Source organism: Saimiri boliviensis, chromosome 11 (assembly GCF_048565385.1).
Source record: "Saimiri boliviensis isolate mSaiBol1 chromosome 11, mSaiBol1.pri, whole genome shotgun sequence".
Classification (NCBI taxonomy): Eukaryota; Metazoa; Chordata; class Mammalia; order Primates; family Cebidae; genus Saimiri; species Saimiri boliviensis.
This window is the reverse complement of record NC_133459.1, coordinates 72,476,649-72,493,686: the sequence shown is the minus strand read 5'-3', so window position 1 is coordinate 72,493,686 and position 17,038 is coordinate 72,476,649. Positions and strand designations below refer to the sequence as shown.

The 17,038-nt window shown below is 35.9% G+C and overlaps 1 protein-coding gene across 14 annotated transcripts in view; it reads right to left on the bottom strand.

The window, feature by feature from the left end:
- The window catches only part of TNNI3K (TNNI3 interacting kinase), a 323,082-nt gene that overhangs the window by 42,335 nt on the left and 263,709 nt on the right, over positions 1 to 17,038 (bottom strand). For 9 of the 14 annotated variants that reach the window (XR_012512449.1, XR_012512453.1, XM_074381016.1 and 6 more), the window contains 2 exons: positions 11,320 to 11,379; positions 8,678 to 8,847 (listed from right to left, as the gene is read on the bottom strand). Coding sequence is in view for 8 of the 14 variants with exons in the window: in XM_074381016.1 (XP_074237117.1) it covers positions 8,678 to 8,847; positions 11,320 to 11,379 (230 nt within the window). In the remaining 6 variants the exon portion in view is untranslated. Of the gene's footprint in view, positions 1 to 5,299; positions 7,860 to 8,677; positions 8,848 to 11,319; positions 11,380 to 17,038 lie in introns of those variants that run through there. The other 5 variants (XR_012512451.1, XR_012512452.1, XR_005580798.2 and 2 more) reach the window with 2 other exon arrangements.

Below are 17,038 nucleotides of genomic sequence, written 5' to 3'. Positions count from 1 at the left end.
ATTAGAAATGCAATGAACAGAATAAACAACACATTAAATCCAGCTTCTGTGAGAATAAATGAACTGGAAGACAGATCTGAAAAAAATTACCCATAAAGCAGGATAGAGAAAGTCAAGGGTGGAAAATTTTTTTAAAAAAGAGTTTGAGAAACATGGAAAACAGAGTGAGAAGCTTTAAAATATGTCCAACTAGAATTCAAGAAAGATAATAAGGAATAGGTAATAAAAATGTTAGAAGAGGCAATGGCTGAGGATTATCCAGAATTTATGAAAGATGCCAATTTTCAAATTCCAGAAACACAATATATCACAAGTAAAATAAATAAACATAAGTTTATATCTATACACAATATAGCTAAACTGTAGGATACCAAAGATGAAGAGAACTTCTAAAAGCAGTTTAAAAAGGCAGATTAAAAACAAAAGAAATAACAATTTGATTCATAGATGAAATTTTAAGAAACAAAGAAAGTAAAACATGGAATAGCATTTTCCCCCTGAAGGTACAGAGAAAAAAAGTAACTGAATAACTAAAATCCTATATCTACTAAATATCTTAAAAAAGAGGGAAAATACGTGTTTTTCATATGTTTACTTCCACAGAGTAAGGCTTAAATAATTTTTAAAGGTGCATTTAAGAAAAAGAAAAATGATACTAAGAGAAAGATTTAAAATGTAAGCATAATGAACAATGAAACATTAAACATGGGGTAAGCCTAAATCAACTGTAGTTGTATAAAACAATGCTATCACCATGAAATTTATAAAATCTTGATGAAGCTAAAGTACTGGAAATTAAATAAAGAGATATTGTAGAGATCAAGAGAGAGTGATTTGTGATTAAAATGATCTAAGGTACTTTGAGAATAACACGAACATATTAAAAATATAATTTGTTATTTTAAATAATATATTAAGGTTTCTAGAGTACTCACCAAAGAATAGAAATATGGATCACATTCAAATAATCAAATAAAAGAAAAAAGATAGGGTGAGAAAAAAATACTAGACAGAATAAAATAATATGATAGCAATTAGACCAAATGATTTCAGCAATCACAATGAATGTAACTATTTATCACACAAAAGGTATATAAGAACCCCATAGAGAAAATTATAAACTCTTACTAAAAGATATTGAAGAATATCTAAATAAGTACAAAGATGTACTATGTTCATGGTAATGAGAACTCAACATTACAAAGCTGTCAGATTTTTTCATATTGACCTATAAGTTTAAATATCTATAATCAAAATCTCATTTTTTGGTGGAAAATGAAAACTGATTATAAAAGTTTTAGTAGCCCCCTCCCCTCTTATCTACCAGGAATACATTCCAAGACCCCCAGTGCATGCCTGAAACTAGATATATTACTGAATCCAATACACACTATATTTTTTTATATATACATACCTATGATAAAATTTAACTTATAAATTAGGCACAGTGAAAGATTGACAATAATTAATGATAAAATAGAACAATTATAATAATATGCTATAATAACAGTTATGTGGGGCCTAGTGCAGTGGCTCACATTTATAATATCAGCACTTTAGGGGGCTGAATCATTTGAGCCTAGGAGTTTTAGAACAGCCTGGGCAACATAGTAAAACTCCGTCTCTACAAAAATAAAAATCAAAAATTATTTGGGCACAGTGGTTCATGCCTGTAGTCCCAGCTACTCAGAAGGCTAAGGCAGGAGGATTGCTTGAGCCCAGGAAAAAAATTATATGTAAAGTGTTCATTCACAATAAATAATCAGACAGGGTCCCACTTGCAGGAAAAGTACATACCCTGAGTGTTCAAGGGAAATACAGGCTGGACGTCCCTTGTAACCCAGTGTGCACACACCTGCATTGCTGGGATGTTTCTGCCCATTGTTTTGTTGGTTTGTTTGTTTATTCATTTCTCAAATGAAGATTCACATTTATAGAATATAAAATAAATGAGTCTATAATTGGTTATCAGAATACTATGTTTTGCTTTTACTTCATGGGAAAATAGATGTCATATTAATGCTCTGCACATGAAATCCACTTTTGAAACAATGTTACCTTTTGTCATAGAACTTTTAAATATTAAAATTAAAAAAAACACATGGAGTGAATGTGGTAGTCACTTTTCTCCTCACACATCTTAGTCACCTACATTCTATCTTTTAGTTATTAAAAAGAAATATATTAACATTTAGCACCCTAATAGTGGGGGTAGAGTGAAAAAGACGTGGAATATCTAATGGTTCATTATTTTTAGATGAAAATGTATTTGAACTTGACAGGAATGTAGGAGTCAAAAAAATCTGAATGCCAGAGTTTTTCTCACTTAAATTGTAGAAATACAAAGTCTGGTATTTATAGCCCAACTAATAATTTTCCTAGTTTATTATAAATAAACATATTTAATATTCACCACATGTAGTTAAAAAATAAATGAGATATTATAGACACCTGAACAAACCAAAAGAGACGAAAATTTCTGTTTTTAATGTATTTATGAGCTAATAGGGACTAAGACACATAAGAAAAAATAACATGAATTACAAAGTGGCACAGAGTCCTGTAGTTTTTAGTGAGACATGAATGAATGGAGATGGGGTAGTCCCCAGAAAATACTTCTTCATGACATAACAATTAAGCTGGTTGAGATAATTCCTGAAGGCTGGTTAATATTTTGACAAGATAAGGGGGGTGTCAAGATTAAAAAAACTGTTAAGATCCAGTGATAAGTTGATGGTAGGTTAAACATGGGGTGTTTATGGGAACTAGTAAAACTTCTAATTTGTCTATATTTTTCCTCTCTAGAAATGCTATTGACATTTTGTGTAAGATAATTTTTTATTTTTTGAGACTGTCCAAAATACTGGAGAAACCTTAATGTTCTGGTCCCAGCTCACTAAATAGCAATAACATCTCTTTAGTCCTTGGGAATGCAAAAAAAAAAAAAAAAAAAAAAAAAGCCTCCCACAGGTCCAAAAAGCCTAGGATGAAGAGAGAGAGTGACAGTATCACTCTCTAGAACCACTGGATCATATGATGGAAACGTGTATCACTGAGGATTTTGGACTCCTGAGTCAATGATTTCACTTAATTTTAGAGGCATTGGAGAATTATTGAAGGTTTTAATGAAAATAATGTAATTGGAGTTTTCCATAATAAAGATTATGAAGGTAGTAGGTGGGTTAAATCATGAGGAAGCTGGAACAGGAGAGAAGTTCAAGATGTTGCAAAAGCTAGGAAGCAGAGAGGCCAAGGCTGAATAAATGAACTGGGGTTTAACTGTGTGTGTGTGGAGTGGTGTGTGTGTGTGTGTGTGTGTGTGTGTGTGTGTGTGTGTGTGGTATGAGTTGGAGCCATGGAACTGTAGAAATGACAAGAAGACCCATGGAAAGAAGAGAAGCAATATGTGAGAGCATTTACAGTGATCATGAATGTGGTGCTGAAATTGCTGATTGTGGTGAGTTGACAAGAATTTAGGGATGGAGAAAGGATTGGAAGAAAAGGAAAAATTTAAAAGTTTTAGTACAAAAAAGAGTATAAGAGAGGTGGTAGATAAAAGAGGGATGTGTTTGACCTGGGGTGATGAGGAGTAGACATGGCCACTGTGATCCGGTGAGCAGCTGAGTCACTGCAGCAAATAAACATGGTGCCTTTGCTACTCTCCCTTCTTCATTCCTCCTAGTGACATCAGTTTCATGGTGCTATCACCTCACACAATTCATTCCTCCTAGTGACATCAGTTTCATGGTGCTACCACCTCACACAATTGCTGTAACCCAGAAAAACTATGAGTAAATTAAAATTTTATAAGTTATATTCAACTTTTATAAACCGAATTCCATTCTAAGTGCACTAGGCAAGCTTTCTATTTAAAGAAACCTTTGATGGACCCTTTTGTAGTGTGAAAAATTAATCCCAAATGTATCTGTTTTACAGTTCCAGACTCTGGATCCCTGGTTTTCTTCTCCCGGACAGCTAACTAGGTCATATCATTCTATTCTCAGAGCCCAGCCCCACACAAACACTAATTGGTTTTCACATCTGAAAGGTTGTGTATCAGTTTGTCATTTCTAAATTTACATGATGTAATCCATGTGCAAGATGGGAGATTTCATACCCTGTGGGAGGAGCAACTGCCACATGCTTAGTTTTCCAAATATATCTAGAGACACAAAATATTTTAAAAGAGGCAGAACTTCAAGAGTGCATTTCTCAACCTCAGATTTTACCAATTTGTGGGTTTGGTAGGAATTAGTAAATTCCTATTTTCTGTGGAGAAAATCTCTGACACAACTTTCCACCTCTAAATTTATTTTATAAAGAAAAATGATAATAATTAGAAACAAATATACAAACAAAAAACCAAAAACTCCATCAAATCAACCATTATAAAACTCAAACTTATCGGATGTGAACTTCATGACCAAAATTTGAGAAGTAAATGCATCATTTTTCAGGACATTGTTGAGGAGTCCCCATATCCATACATTAGCAGGGATGACAGGAAAAACCTTGTACTGATTTTTCAGGATGATAACACCATACTATAAAAATTACATTGTAACTCTGTAACTTCAATGAACGAGAAAATCCAAAGGTCAGAGGTTACTGGTACATTGCAAGGACTTTTGACAGGGACTATGCAGGTAATAAGTCATCAAAATAGTCCCCTTTGAGCACAGATGCTGTTTCACCTTGGCTTTCTCTTTCCTCTTCCATTTCTCCCATTAGCTGTACCCCCTTCTTACAGAATGACTGGAAGGTTAGCATTGTACCATTCCCTTACAGCATGTTTCTAATACTTGGTTGTGTATTGGAATCACCCGGGGAACTTAAATCATTCTGATGCCTGGGTGCCAAGCCCATGGATTTTGGTTTAATTGCTCCTGGGCACTGGTACTTGTAAAAGCTTCCCAGATGATTCTAATGTGCAGCCAAAGTTGAGAAGCACTGTCTCACAGGCTGTTAAACTCATGGCCCTGCTGTACTTAGTCCATCAATTCTTATGTCCTTGGGCTCTTTGACTTTAAGTATCTATTGATCACTGGTCTCACTTCCTCTGCCTTCATAGACATAAGCTGAAAAGGCAGGCTTGGGAGAAATAGCTGAATTTATTCACAGATTGACTTTGAGGAGAAACTGGAAGTCCAGCAAATACAAGTATTGGCAAAACATATCAGGCTTCTGGAACATGCCACCTGCTATGCCAGAGAAACTCAGAAAGTACAGGAGAGTCCTGAATGAGAATAATTCCAGCTTTGCCTACTTACTCTCCATTAACTTGGGAAAGTCGCTTGCCTTTTCTGAGCCTCAGTTTTCTCATCTATAAAAATTGGAATACCTACTTCCTAAGGCTGAATTAGATGACAATTTAAAGTTTTTAAATAGTGCCCAGCATGTCCAATAGTGACAGCTATTTAAATGAAAAGAGAAGAGAAAATAGTTAAGGCTCATTCACTGATTACACACCAAGTGAATAATAATTACCATTTATTGAGCCAATTTATCTAATTTTTTATTCCCTATCTGCTCAACAAATATTTCTTACTGACTTTATGCCAATCATACTGCTAGATACTAAGGATACAGTAATGAACAGAACACACCTAATTTCTATCTTGACACATTTTAAAACTTAGTTTAAATGCTTTACCTATTCCTAGAGTTGATTTCAAGTAGCACAGGGATTGAGCTTACTTGGAGGAATGGTACTAACAAACTGACCATGAATGCACCCTTACAGCAAATCATCAAGGAAATGCCATGCTGTTAAGAGAAACTTGCACCTAGCAGACAAACACTTATCAGAGTTCCATAACAGTCATGAAAGGCCAGAAGGCTATAAAACAGTTTATGAGACTATCAAAGGGAAGATCTCAAAAAAGCTGATGCTTTTTTTTTCACTCAGCATATAGTTTTTTAAAAAATAAACTAGTAGTGGTATACATCTTTAGATTCTTGAAGGCCAGAGAAGCTCTGTTCCCTCTACCCCTCATTTGCCTAACTGGGACCACTGCTGTGCCTCCTATTCTGTGTAGCTCTCCAAGTATTGTGAATTCTGTGACTTAACGACATTATTAGAACTATATTTTTTGCTTGATTCTGCTGGCATCTTTCAATCAACTAGTGCCACTGTTATGACAATAGTACCTCTCCTTACACCAACTCTAAGAGCTGGTATTATTACCGGTATTTTACATGTGAGATTTAAATGACTTGACCAGGTTATTGAGCTAGTACATGGCAAAGCTAAGATTTAACCCCACATCTGTCTGATTCCACAGCTCATCCTCTTAATCTCTGTTTCAAGTCGACAAACCTCAGATGACTGTGCTTTAGAAATGTCAAAATCTGGCTGTTCAGAGAAATAACTTTAAAAGCCACAAGTAGAGAATAAGCACAGCAGATTGAACTGGAAGATGATGATGTGCCCAAACCTAATGTAATCTTGGCTTATGGGTCCTTTTGAAATTACGTGAAAGACTAAAACCCAACTAAAAATGGTGTCCAGTTTGTGTGGTTATCAATCAAAACTACTGATACTTAATTTCATGACATTCCATAGATTAAAGACTTCATGAATCAGAGTACCATCTCTTCATAGCTGCAGCTGCAACTCTTTTGTCAGATCAGGAATATAATAACTACAGTTAAAAAAGCAACAATTGCAATTTGTAGATTGTATAAAAACCCCTGCTAACTCCAGATAATCTTTTCCCACTTAAGACCTTTACTCTAATACTGGAGTGTATAAGAGTGTATGTATATGTAAGTGCAGGTGTGAATATGTATGTGTAACTGGGCCATGTGCAAATGCTTCGGGGCTCATGTGGAAGGAGAGAGATTTTAAACCAGTCTTTTCTGGTCTTCCATGGGTTGGAAAGTATGCACTCTATAGTGTGCCTATGAAGCTCACAGTGACTGCCTTCTTTGCTCCCCATCTAGAACAGGGGCTTCTGAGAGCCATGTTTATGTTAATGAAATATGACCCCATTCTTACTCCAGCTATCCATGACTTTTGCCATTTGGCTTTGCAGTTCTTCCCACTAGAAACCAAGTATATTTTTTCTTCTTGTCGATGTTGAAGTCAGCTGTGAAACCTGCCAATGGAATGTTGTCAGAGGATACAACTTGAGCAAAGGCTTTAAATGTGCATGTAAATTCGGGCTTGTCCTCTTGAGTTACTAGCCTTTGTCTATGAGAGGAATATACCCCAGGTAGTACATTCTTCGATGTGGGTATCCAAGGAGGGTGACAGACAGAAGGAACAGACCTGAACAAGATCTGTAGCTCACAGTCAAGCTCATCCAAAATGAGCCCACAAACAAGTGAGCAAGAAATAAATGCTTATGATTGTATACCCCTGAATTCTGGGGTGGGTTATTATACAGAATTATTATAGCATTGTATGACAGATATATTTCTCCTTGAAACTTAACATTTAAGCGGAGAGACAAAGAGACTACCTATTGGGAACTGGGGCATGTAAATGGCAGAGCTAGCTATGAAAGAATGTTGATCTCTTTTTCTGACTTACTTCTTTGCTTAGTCTTTTTGTTTTTGCTCCTTTTTTCATCAAGGTAAAGTTCACAGAACATAGAATTAACCATTTAAAAACTAGCAATTCAGGGGTATTTAGTACATTCACAGTTTTACAATCACCACTTCTAATTCCAAAATATTTTCATCAGCCCCAAATAAAACTGGGTGACAATTAAGCAGTCACTCCCAATTTCTCCCTCCTCCCTATCCCCTGGAAGCACCCATCTGCTTTTTGTTTTTATAGATTTACCTGTTGCTATGGACTGGAGTGTGACCCTTCTCAAATTCATTTGTTGAAACTTTAGCCTCCCATGTGACTGCATTGAAGAGAAATTCTTTAAGGAGACAGTTAAGGTTAAATGAAATTGTAAGCGTAAAGCCCTGATCCAACAGAGTTGGTGCCCTTATAAGATGATAAAGAGACAACAGAGCTCTCTCTGCCACATAAGAACACAAAGAAAACGTGGATTTCTAGAAAACAAGAAGATAACCCCTACCAGAACTCCAACTATGCTGGCAACCTGATCTTGGACTTCCAGCTTCTGGACTGTGGAAATAAATTTCTGTTGTTTAAAGTACCTAGTATATGGTATTTTGTTATAACAGCCCGAGCTTTATCTGTTCATTAGTTGATGGACAATTGGGCTGTTTCCACCTTTTGGCTATTATTAATATTGCTCTATAAACATTTGAATACAGGTATTTGTTTAAGTACCCATTTTTAATTTTAGGGTATATTTTGAGGAGGAGAGAAACTTCTGGGTGGCATGGTAATTCTCAGAACCCTGAACTTTTGTTGCTCAGATCCTCAAAGCTGTTTCCTGGTTTTCATTTAAGAATTCTTCCTTGGATGTCATAAAACAGCCCCAGAATACTTTTAATACATCCCTTTTGTTGCTCTAAAATAGACATCTCTTACTTAAGTTAGGTTAATGCCTGTTACTTGCAACTAGAGGAACCTAGACTAACAGAGAATACAATTTCTAATTTTTAGTCATAAGAAAAATGGGCCAAAACTTCTCTTTCAAAGTTCTTCAGAGGGGTGGTCAACCCTTGGTGATAGTAATCAGTTGCCTGTCTTGTTAAGATTCTGAAATAAGACTTTACTATGAGATTTGGTTAGATTACCACTCACCTTTGGGGAAAGGCAGCATAGGACCTTGCATTTAGAGCATATTCCAATTCGAAACGACTTCTTAAAGCTGCCACATGACTCCTGCCAGGTCCTCCCCGATTCACCAGGCAATCAGAAGATGAAGAAGGTGAGAGAGATCCACTGCTGTTACTTGATGCAGGAGACATCAGCTGAGCAGATGAGGGGCAATTTCAATTGTTTAATACTTCCAACAGGTGTAAAGGCATAACATAAAACACAGATTTAATTTTCTATTCTAAGGTTTCCCATATTTTAATTTCTATTCCGTTCAGTTTGCTTCTGGCTTTTCCTTTCAGGGAAAGCCTAATGGCAACATCTGGCTAGCTTAATTTACTTTTTTGACCCAGTTCTGTGCTGAGAGCTGGCCCATTAAATTTATGCTCATCTTTCTGAAAACATAGTAGGCCCAAATCAGATTCATAAAATATATTTAGAAGGTTATTATTCAATGATCAAAAGATTCTTCACATTCTTCACTATGGCAGTAAGATTGATGGCAGAGTTCCTTTAAATCATAGCTAAAATTATTCCCTTTATATGAAATTATTCCCTTCAAGTAAAATGAATTTACACACTTTTCCAAGAATACATCAATTTTGTAAGAAGAAAAATGCTTTAATGCCCGGCAAGTGTTTTCCCATATTGAACAGGCCAATCCCTTTGCCACATGATAGTTCTTCAGATGTTTAAAAACAGCTGCTGGACTCATCCTAATTTTCTCTTTTCTATGATAAGCATCACTAGTTTCTTCAACCAGTTTTCATGTTACATGATTTTCAACATATTCACTAGTAAAATCTCTCTCTTCTAAAATGTGTATCCCAGTTTTAATTATTTCTTTAAAAGTCTCAGGGACACACCTGGGTACCACCTGGCTATTTCAGAACAAGAATAATTCTATCTTTTATTTTGCAGCAAGAGTCACTTTATATTCTAACTCCCAATGAGCTTTTTATCTACAAGCATTCATGATGCTCCTAAGCCATGTCTCCACCATTTGATACTTTTATTATTTTTTCTTTGACTCTGATGCAGGACATTATATTTATTCCTGTTAAAATTATTCTTATTAGACATGTACTATTACTTCATCCTCCAAGATCATCTAGAGTCCTGCTTTCAAATATTTTCTGTCCCTCTTTATTTTATCTGCACGTGAGATGAGTAGCTCCTTCTTGGCTTTGGTCTAAGCCATTGACCAAAAAGTTGAAGAGTATGGAGGATAAAGTCTTATGGAACTGCACAAATCAGCATTTTTAGGCTGACTCTGGTCCATTAATTGGTGCAATTCAGTTCAGCAAACTCTCTTAGCATACAGGCCATTCATCCTCTGCCCTGGGGGCAGAATCTAAGTAAGAGGCTTGATCAATAATTGCAATAAGACAAGCTAGTTTAGCAGATCCTATCATGGTCCTTGTTTCTGGAATCTACTTCCAGATGGATCTATCCCAATAGGCTTGGAACAAACTTGCTCGAATCCTATGTTTCTAAATGAGAGGACATTTTAAATTCAAGCCTTGAAGGTGTCCCTTAACACCCAAGGCCTCTACAGATGCTTTTGTCCACAGGGCCTGCTGAAGCCCCACCAAATATATGACTACTTCTCCCCACTTTCTGTAAGTCCCAGGACTGAAGAAGAGAAGGGAAAGAGGATCTTAGGTCTAAACATTGAAGCTTCTTTCCACACAAAAGTTTTCTTTAGAAATTCCAGCAAAGAGCCATGAGACAGAGCCACTCACTGCAGGCTGTAACTGCACCTAGGTCCAATGACTCTTAGTTGAGACTATTTTTTTTAAGGGAAAAAAACCTGCTTTTCTGGGATGGCTCCACTTAGGGACTTGGCTGTACAATCTCAAGTTAATGCTATTTCTCTCTATTGTTGCTCCTCTCCTGCATATACAGATGCATACATGATCCTCTATGTGTGATGGATGTCTTCCTCTGCCAGTAGCAATTATTTGCATTTGGGAATATATTATTTTTGAATCAGTGTGCATGTTTTAGTTCCCTCACCTATTTTGAAATGCTATCTCTTAACCAGGTGTATGGAAAATTAAGGCAATTATAAAGAAAATTAAAGCAAACAGCTTTAATAAGGAAAGAAAATTCCATTAGCCTGATTACCAACATATATCACATTAAGCAACATACATGTGGTGTGAAAGCAATGCCTTCCCATTAATTTATGCACATATTTTATTGATAATTTTTCTTTTTGCATTGAAAGTAAATGAACAATAACTTAACATTTTAGCTTACATGTCTCTGTATGAAGAAACTTTTGCATAAAAAATCGATTTAATAATTACCTTCTAAATGTATTTATTATACTTTCCAATATTTGCTTATCAATTTTTTAAGCTGTGTATGACTATGTCCATTTGCCTGCCCTATTATTTGTTGGAAGGGCCCAAATTCACTCTGACTTTGCCTTTGTCCCTGTAGATACAGGGACAAAGATAATTCTGCTCCACCCTAGAAATTTAATGAATAGGGTAAATATGGATGGAGTTATGGGGTCCTCATAGTAACTTTCATAAGTACCATCTCACCTACATTCCCTGACAGCTTTGGATATTCAGGGCTTTTTATGGACATATTTCAGAAGCTAAACTTTTTACCTCAATGTTGCAGAGACACTCTTCTAACTTCATGACAACTTCAGAAAACTCGGGTCTTCCCTGTAAATAGAAAAAAAGAACTTTTTCTTTTCCCTGAAGAATAAAAGGAAGGAGACTCTCTTTGGATTTTAAAATTGGGTATTAGCATTTGCAAAGAATGAGATTAACAATAAAGTATATTTTTTATTTAAAATACACTTTTATTGAAGTGTTAATTGAATGTTCATTTGCTGTTCATGGAGGAATGTTGAGTCTACCTCTGATAAGAGTTTTAAGTCACAATTTGCAACTACATTCAGATAATGAAATAGTGGAAAAGCTTTAATTAGCTTTGCATGTTTTTAAATGGCAGGTTTCCTCTTCAAAACGAAAGAATAATAGCGAATACTAAAAACTATTAACTATGTCAGTGCCTTGTAATATACTGCACACTATGTATAAAAAGAACTGCTAAAGCCAGATTTATAATGAACTTCACTTTTGAAAAGATAATCTCAGATTCAAAACTAAGATGATGATAGAAACCTCAGAACTATGCCTTACTTTAGGGTTTAAGATAAGCTTTTAAAAAATTTTTAGACAGTGTCATTAAAGTTATTGCCCATTATAAACCTTTGTGTCAAATGAGTTTGGTTAAAAAAATGTTGCATTCCAAATATATTTCAAACTTTGTTCCAGTTGCAAGGGATATAAAAATGATTATTGGAGAAATTCTTGGAAGTTTAGAAAATGTTGGCATCTTGAGGAAATTATTTTCCTTCTTTTGTTGGATCCTAAAACCATACATTCTATCACTTCTCTCTATGAAACTTTCACTACCAGGAAGTGGGGAGCCCAATTTAACATTCATATGCAGCAACCAACTAACTTAGATTCTAAGTAGAACAACTTCTCCCTCACTATCTAGCATGCTCCTGAGAACATTGCTTCCCTTATAAGCTGTTTCCTCTCACAATCTTCTTGTATCTCTAGGTTGGTGGGGGCACTGGGAACAGTGACAGCAGTGGGGTGAGCAAAACCCTGTGTCTTCCTGGTTGTAACTGCTACTTCCAAATGGTTTCTCCTCTGAACACCATCAGCCTGTCAGGCTATACCACCAGAGTCTAGTCACAACCCCTCATTCTTTGGGAATTTTAAAAACTGGCTTACTTCATACTCTCTGACACTACTTATTACCCATATAAATGGTCATTAAAATAGCCCGACCTCTGGGTTCCTTTGCTTACGCTTCTCTAATGAGCTTTTCCTCCAAACCCGTTAGTCATTCAGCTTTTCCTCCAAACCCGTTAGTTACTCAGTCTAATACCCTAGACCCTGTCACGACCAATGCCTGCAACCCCTCCATACTCTCCAACCTCTCAATCTTTATTAGACAACTCTCTGAGCTCTGTCTCCTTTCTCTCTAGCTTACTTCTTCTAGAAACCCAACTTCAACAATCTTTGATCACACTGGTTCTTAAGAAGTCATTTTACCACTTAAAAAAACAAAACAAACTAAGAGCTTTTTATTATGAGCATTTGCAAATGTGTCCTAACGTAGATACTCTTCTATATGCCTATCTACCCACCTACCTATCTTTTCCCCAATTGTTTTCTTGCTTGTTTCATCATCTTTTCACTGTCACTTTACCTTTACCTATCCTATATTTCATTTCCATGTATCACTTAAATTCACTTCCAACTATCGCTCCCTTCCACACATCCTCAGCTTCCTTGCCTCACCTTGCATTTTGTACACTACTGAAAAAGTCCTAGCATTTATTGAATCCATTCTGCCTGGTCTCATTTCAAAATCATGACCCTCTAACCTCCTATAGATCATCAGTACTGCGCAGAGAGACGATTAGATATTTCCAGCCCATTCACTCTTTCACACTTCAGATGGCTATTCTGTACCTTCTCCCGTCTCCTCAAACCTTTAGTTCCCACTGCTACATTGAACTACTCACCTATGACCTACATAATTTGCCCGGACTTTTGTTTCTTTGGATGATCTTTGCCTAATTCTGAGGCCAACTCCTTTACTTGTGTGCTCCAGCAATAATTCTCTCATCTATTTTTTTGCATTGTTCATGTTCTATCTTTATTGTTTAATCTCCACCAGTATACAGACATACCATACATTCTCCTATCTTAAAAGCAAACAGCAAAACAAAGCTCTTAACATCTCTTCTTCAAGCTTCTTCAAGCTACTGTTCCATTGTTGTTTACCTTTGCAGCAAAACTGTTCTAGAGTTATCTAAATTTGCTGTCTCCAATTCCCCTCCTCCCATTTGCAATCCATCCTAATCAAGCTTTCTCTTACAACACTGCTGAAACTGCCCTTGTCAAGTTACAAAGATCTCCTCATTGCTAAATTCAATGGTTATGTCTCAGTGGTCATTTCACCTGGCATAGCATTAAATACAAGCCACAATTCCTTTGTCCCTGGAATATGTTTTTCAATTGGCTTTGAGGACCTAATTTTCTTTCTTTTTTTTCTGCTCTCATTGGCTTCTTTTTAGGCTCCTCTTTTGGTTTCATCTCTCCTTCTTATCTTTAAGTTTTTAATTGCCCCAAGACTCAGTCTTTGAGTCTCTTTACCCTTTAGAGTTAATCTGTTGAGGAGTTAATTCAGCTTCATGCCTTTAAAATACAACTCCCAGATTTCTATCTCTAACCCAGAACTTTTTCCTGAACCCTAAACTCATACATACAATTAATTATTTAAGCCTTTCCTATTTCAGTAAATGAAAACTCCATCCTTCTGCTTGCAGAGGCCGAAAAAAGAAGAAAAAAGTTGATCTTTGACTTCTTTTTATCATACTTGCCTCTAAAGTATCAGTGAATTACACTGATCCTATCATTCAGTATTTGAATGATCAAGTAGCTTATATTAGATCAACCCACCTATAGAAAACAACTAAAACTCTTGACAAAATATAAATGACAGCCACCTGAAGGCACTGGAAAGTTAATAAAAGCAAGTAGATCCTGGAGGAGGGGAGTGAATCACTTAAAATAAAGGAACTCGTATATTTTCCACCTTGCTCATGCTCTCTATCATTCAGCCTGAGGGTAGACCAATTCTGTATTTTAGGAAACAATTAACATTCTGGTGGTTTGCTTGTTTGAAGGACCAGAGGACAGAATCCAGGGCAACTGGAGTGTATCAGTTTTATAACAAATTACCAAAAACCTAGTGATTTAAAACAATGTCCATTTATAATCTGTTTCCATGAGTCAGGAGTCCAGTATAGTTTAGCTGGGTTCTTTGCTCAGAGTTTCACCAGACTGAAATGAGTCAGTAGGCACTGTGATTCTCATCTCATCAAAGGGGTTTAGGGCCTCTTGTAAGGTCATTGGTTGTTGGCAGAACTCATTTCTTTGTGGTTGTATGACACCTGTCTGTTTTCTTGCCAATCGTTGCCCAGAAATGACTCTCAAATTCTAGATGCCTACAGCTGCTTGCCATATAGGGAGTTCACAATATGGCTGTCTGCTTTTTTTTCTGATGGGCAAGGGTACATGCCTCTGACTTCTTACTCCGTGACCAGCTATAAAACTTATTCTGCTTTTAAAGGGCTCACCCAATTAGGCAAGGCCCACTTGAGATAATCTTCATTTTGCCATATGATGAAACATAATCATGGGATTAATACCTCATCATATTCACAGGTTCTTCCCACAGTGAAGGGGAGAGTTTCCACATGGCATGTACAGGGAACAGGAATATTGCAGGTCATCTTAGAATCCTGCTTATCACAAATGGGCAGGAGAAAATGAGAAGAGATCCTGTAAAATCCTCTGGAATCTGTGTGTAAATTCTGCCTAAATCTCTAGTTGGCCTCCAACCACACATGCATGAGACCAACTAGACAGCCAGTTAGAGCTAAAATAAATGAACTGAGATTAGATCTGTCTCATGCAGGGCATTCTTCTTACTATTTTCTCAGACTGGAATTATCTAATGCTTATTTTAAGCCCATGGAAATTCACTGCACTCTGCAAGGCACAACTCACAAGCTACATCCTTCTTAAAACATCCAAGTTATTCCACAAAATAAATATTCACTTGAATTTAGATTGACTTCATTTCTCCTTGTGTTATAGATAGGTATTTTCAAATGTCTATCACTAGCTAGAAAGTGCTTTCATGATAAGCGATGGTTTATTTACACTTATACACCAAGCACGTTCCATCAGACAAGTTAAATGAGCTCAAATTTGTTAAATTAAATTGCATTGTTATAATAAAAATAACATCTGGAATATGCTTACCTCTCATCCTTGTCTATGCCTTATCATCTCTTGCTTATATCACTACAATTGCCTCCTATTTTTTCTACTTCTGTTCTTTGCCTATCTAAAGTACGTTCCCAATCCAGTAGTTAGTAATCATCATTTAAAAATATACATTGGACCAAGTAATGCCACTCACTATAGCCTCCAATTACTTCTCATGTTAATGGGTAAAAACTCCATTTCTAAGTTATACAACAATCTGCTCCTCTGATCCTGTGCCCCTTTTCTTCTCCCTCGTCTTGTGCACTCCACTCTGGCCACACCAACCACCTCATGCCCTTGAGAACTTTGCATTGGGTTCTCTCCACCATGACGCACTAACAGCCTTCACCTTTTCCAGCCTATTGTTCAAATGTTGTTTAATCAGAGACATTTTCCTTGTTTGTCATATTTAGAGCTCTCAGGCCAATGCAATCTTCTCCTTTTCTTGTTTTATTTATTCTATAGCACGTATCACTACATGACTTAATACATATTTTATGTTATTTGTTTATTGTTTATATCCTTTTATAGAAAGGATATAAACTTCACAAGGGCACTTCACAAAGGCAGGGGCTTGTCAGCCACTGCTGCATCCCTAGGACTGTGAGCAGTGCCTAGCATACAGAAGGTGAGCTACAAATGCTTGCTGTACAAATGATATAATTAATCATTTTATGGTTTTTTTAACATTTTATTTTGTTCTCAAATTATCTTATTATATAGGTAGAGGGTTTTATTATAATCTGCTCCTTGTTTTATTTTGTTATTTTTTTTTAAAATCAACCAGGGAAGACATTACAAATGAATTGTCTTTCTTGAACATAAAATTCAAATGATGTTATATATTTCACTGGGAAGTTGGAAAAGCATAAGAATAATGGCAAAATTTAACATTTACCAAACACTCAGAGTACCCATTTAACTCTTATAATACTCTGCATTGTAGGGATTTATTATTATTTAGATTTTACGCATGAAAAAGCAGAAAACAACAAATAAAATATTTTTTGTAAGATAATATAGTCAGTAAAAACAGAGCAGAATTCAAAACTAAGTAGAGTGTGTGATCTTAATCTTGACTTCATATTCACTCCCTAGGTGTGGCATTTAAATCTATAAGGAGTAAGAATTTAGTTGTAATCATTTAAGATTCAGTGCCTGAGATTAGCTTTGCATACTAAAAGAAACACTGGATTGAAAGTTAAAAGACTTGGTTAAATACCTACCAGCTATGTGATTTAGGATGGTTTATTAATGAATACAAACAATGTATAGTTTGTAAAAGCACTACAAACTATACATTGTTTTGCAAAGTAACTTAATTTTTCAAAATACTAAGAAATATGCCCTGGATGTGAGCTCTCTGAATTTATAGCCAATGCTTTAACATTTAGGTTTAAACTCTATGCAAATTAAGGAATCTAGTTATTTATCTGGCACCTTATGAGAACAC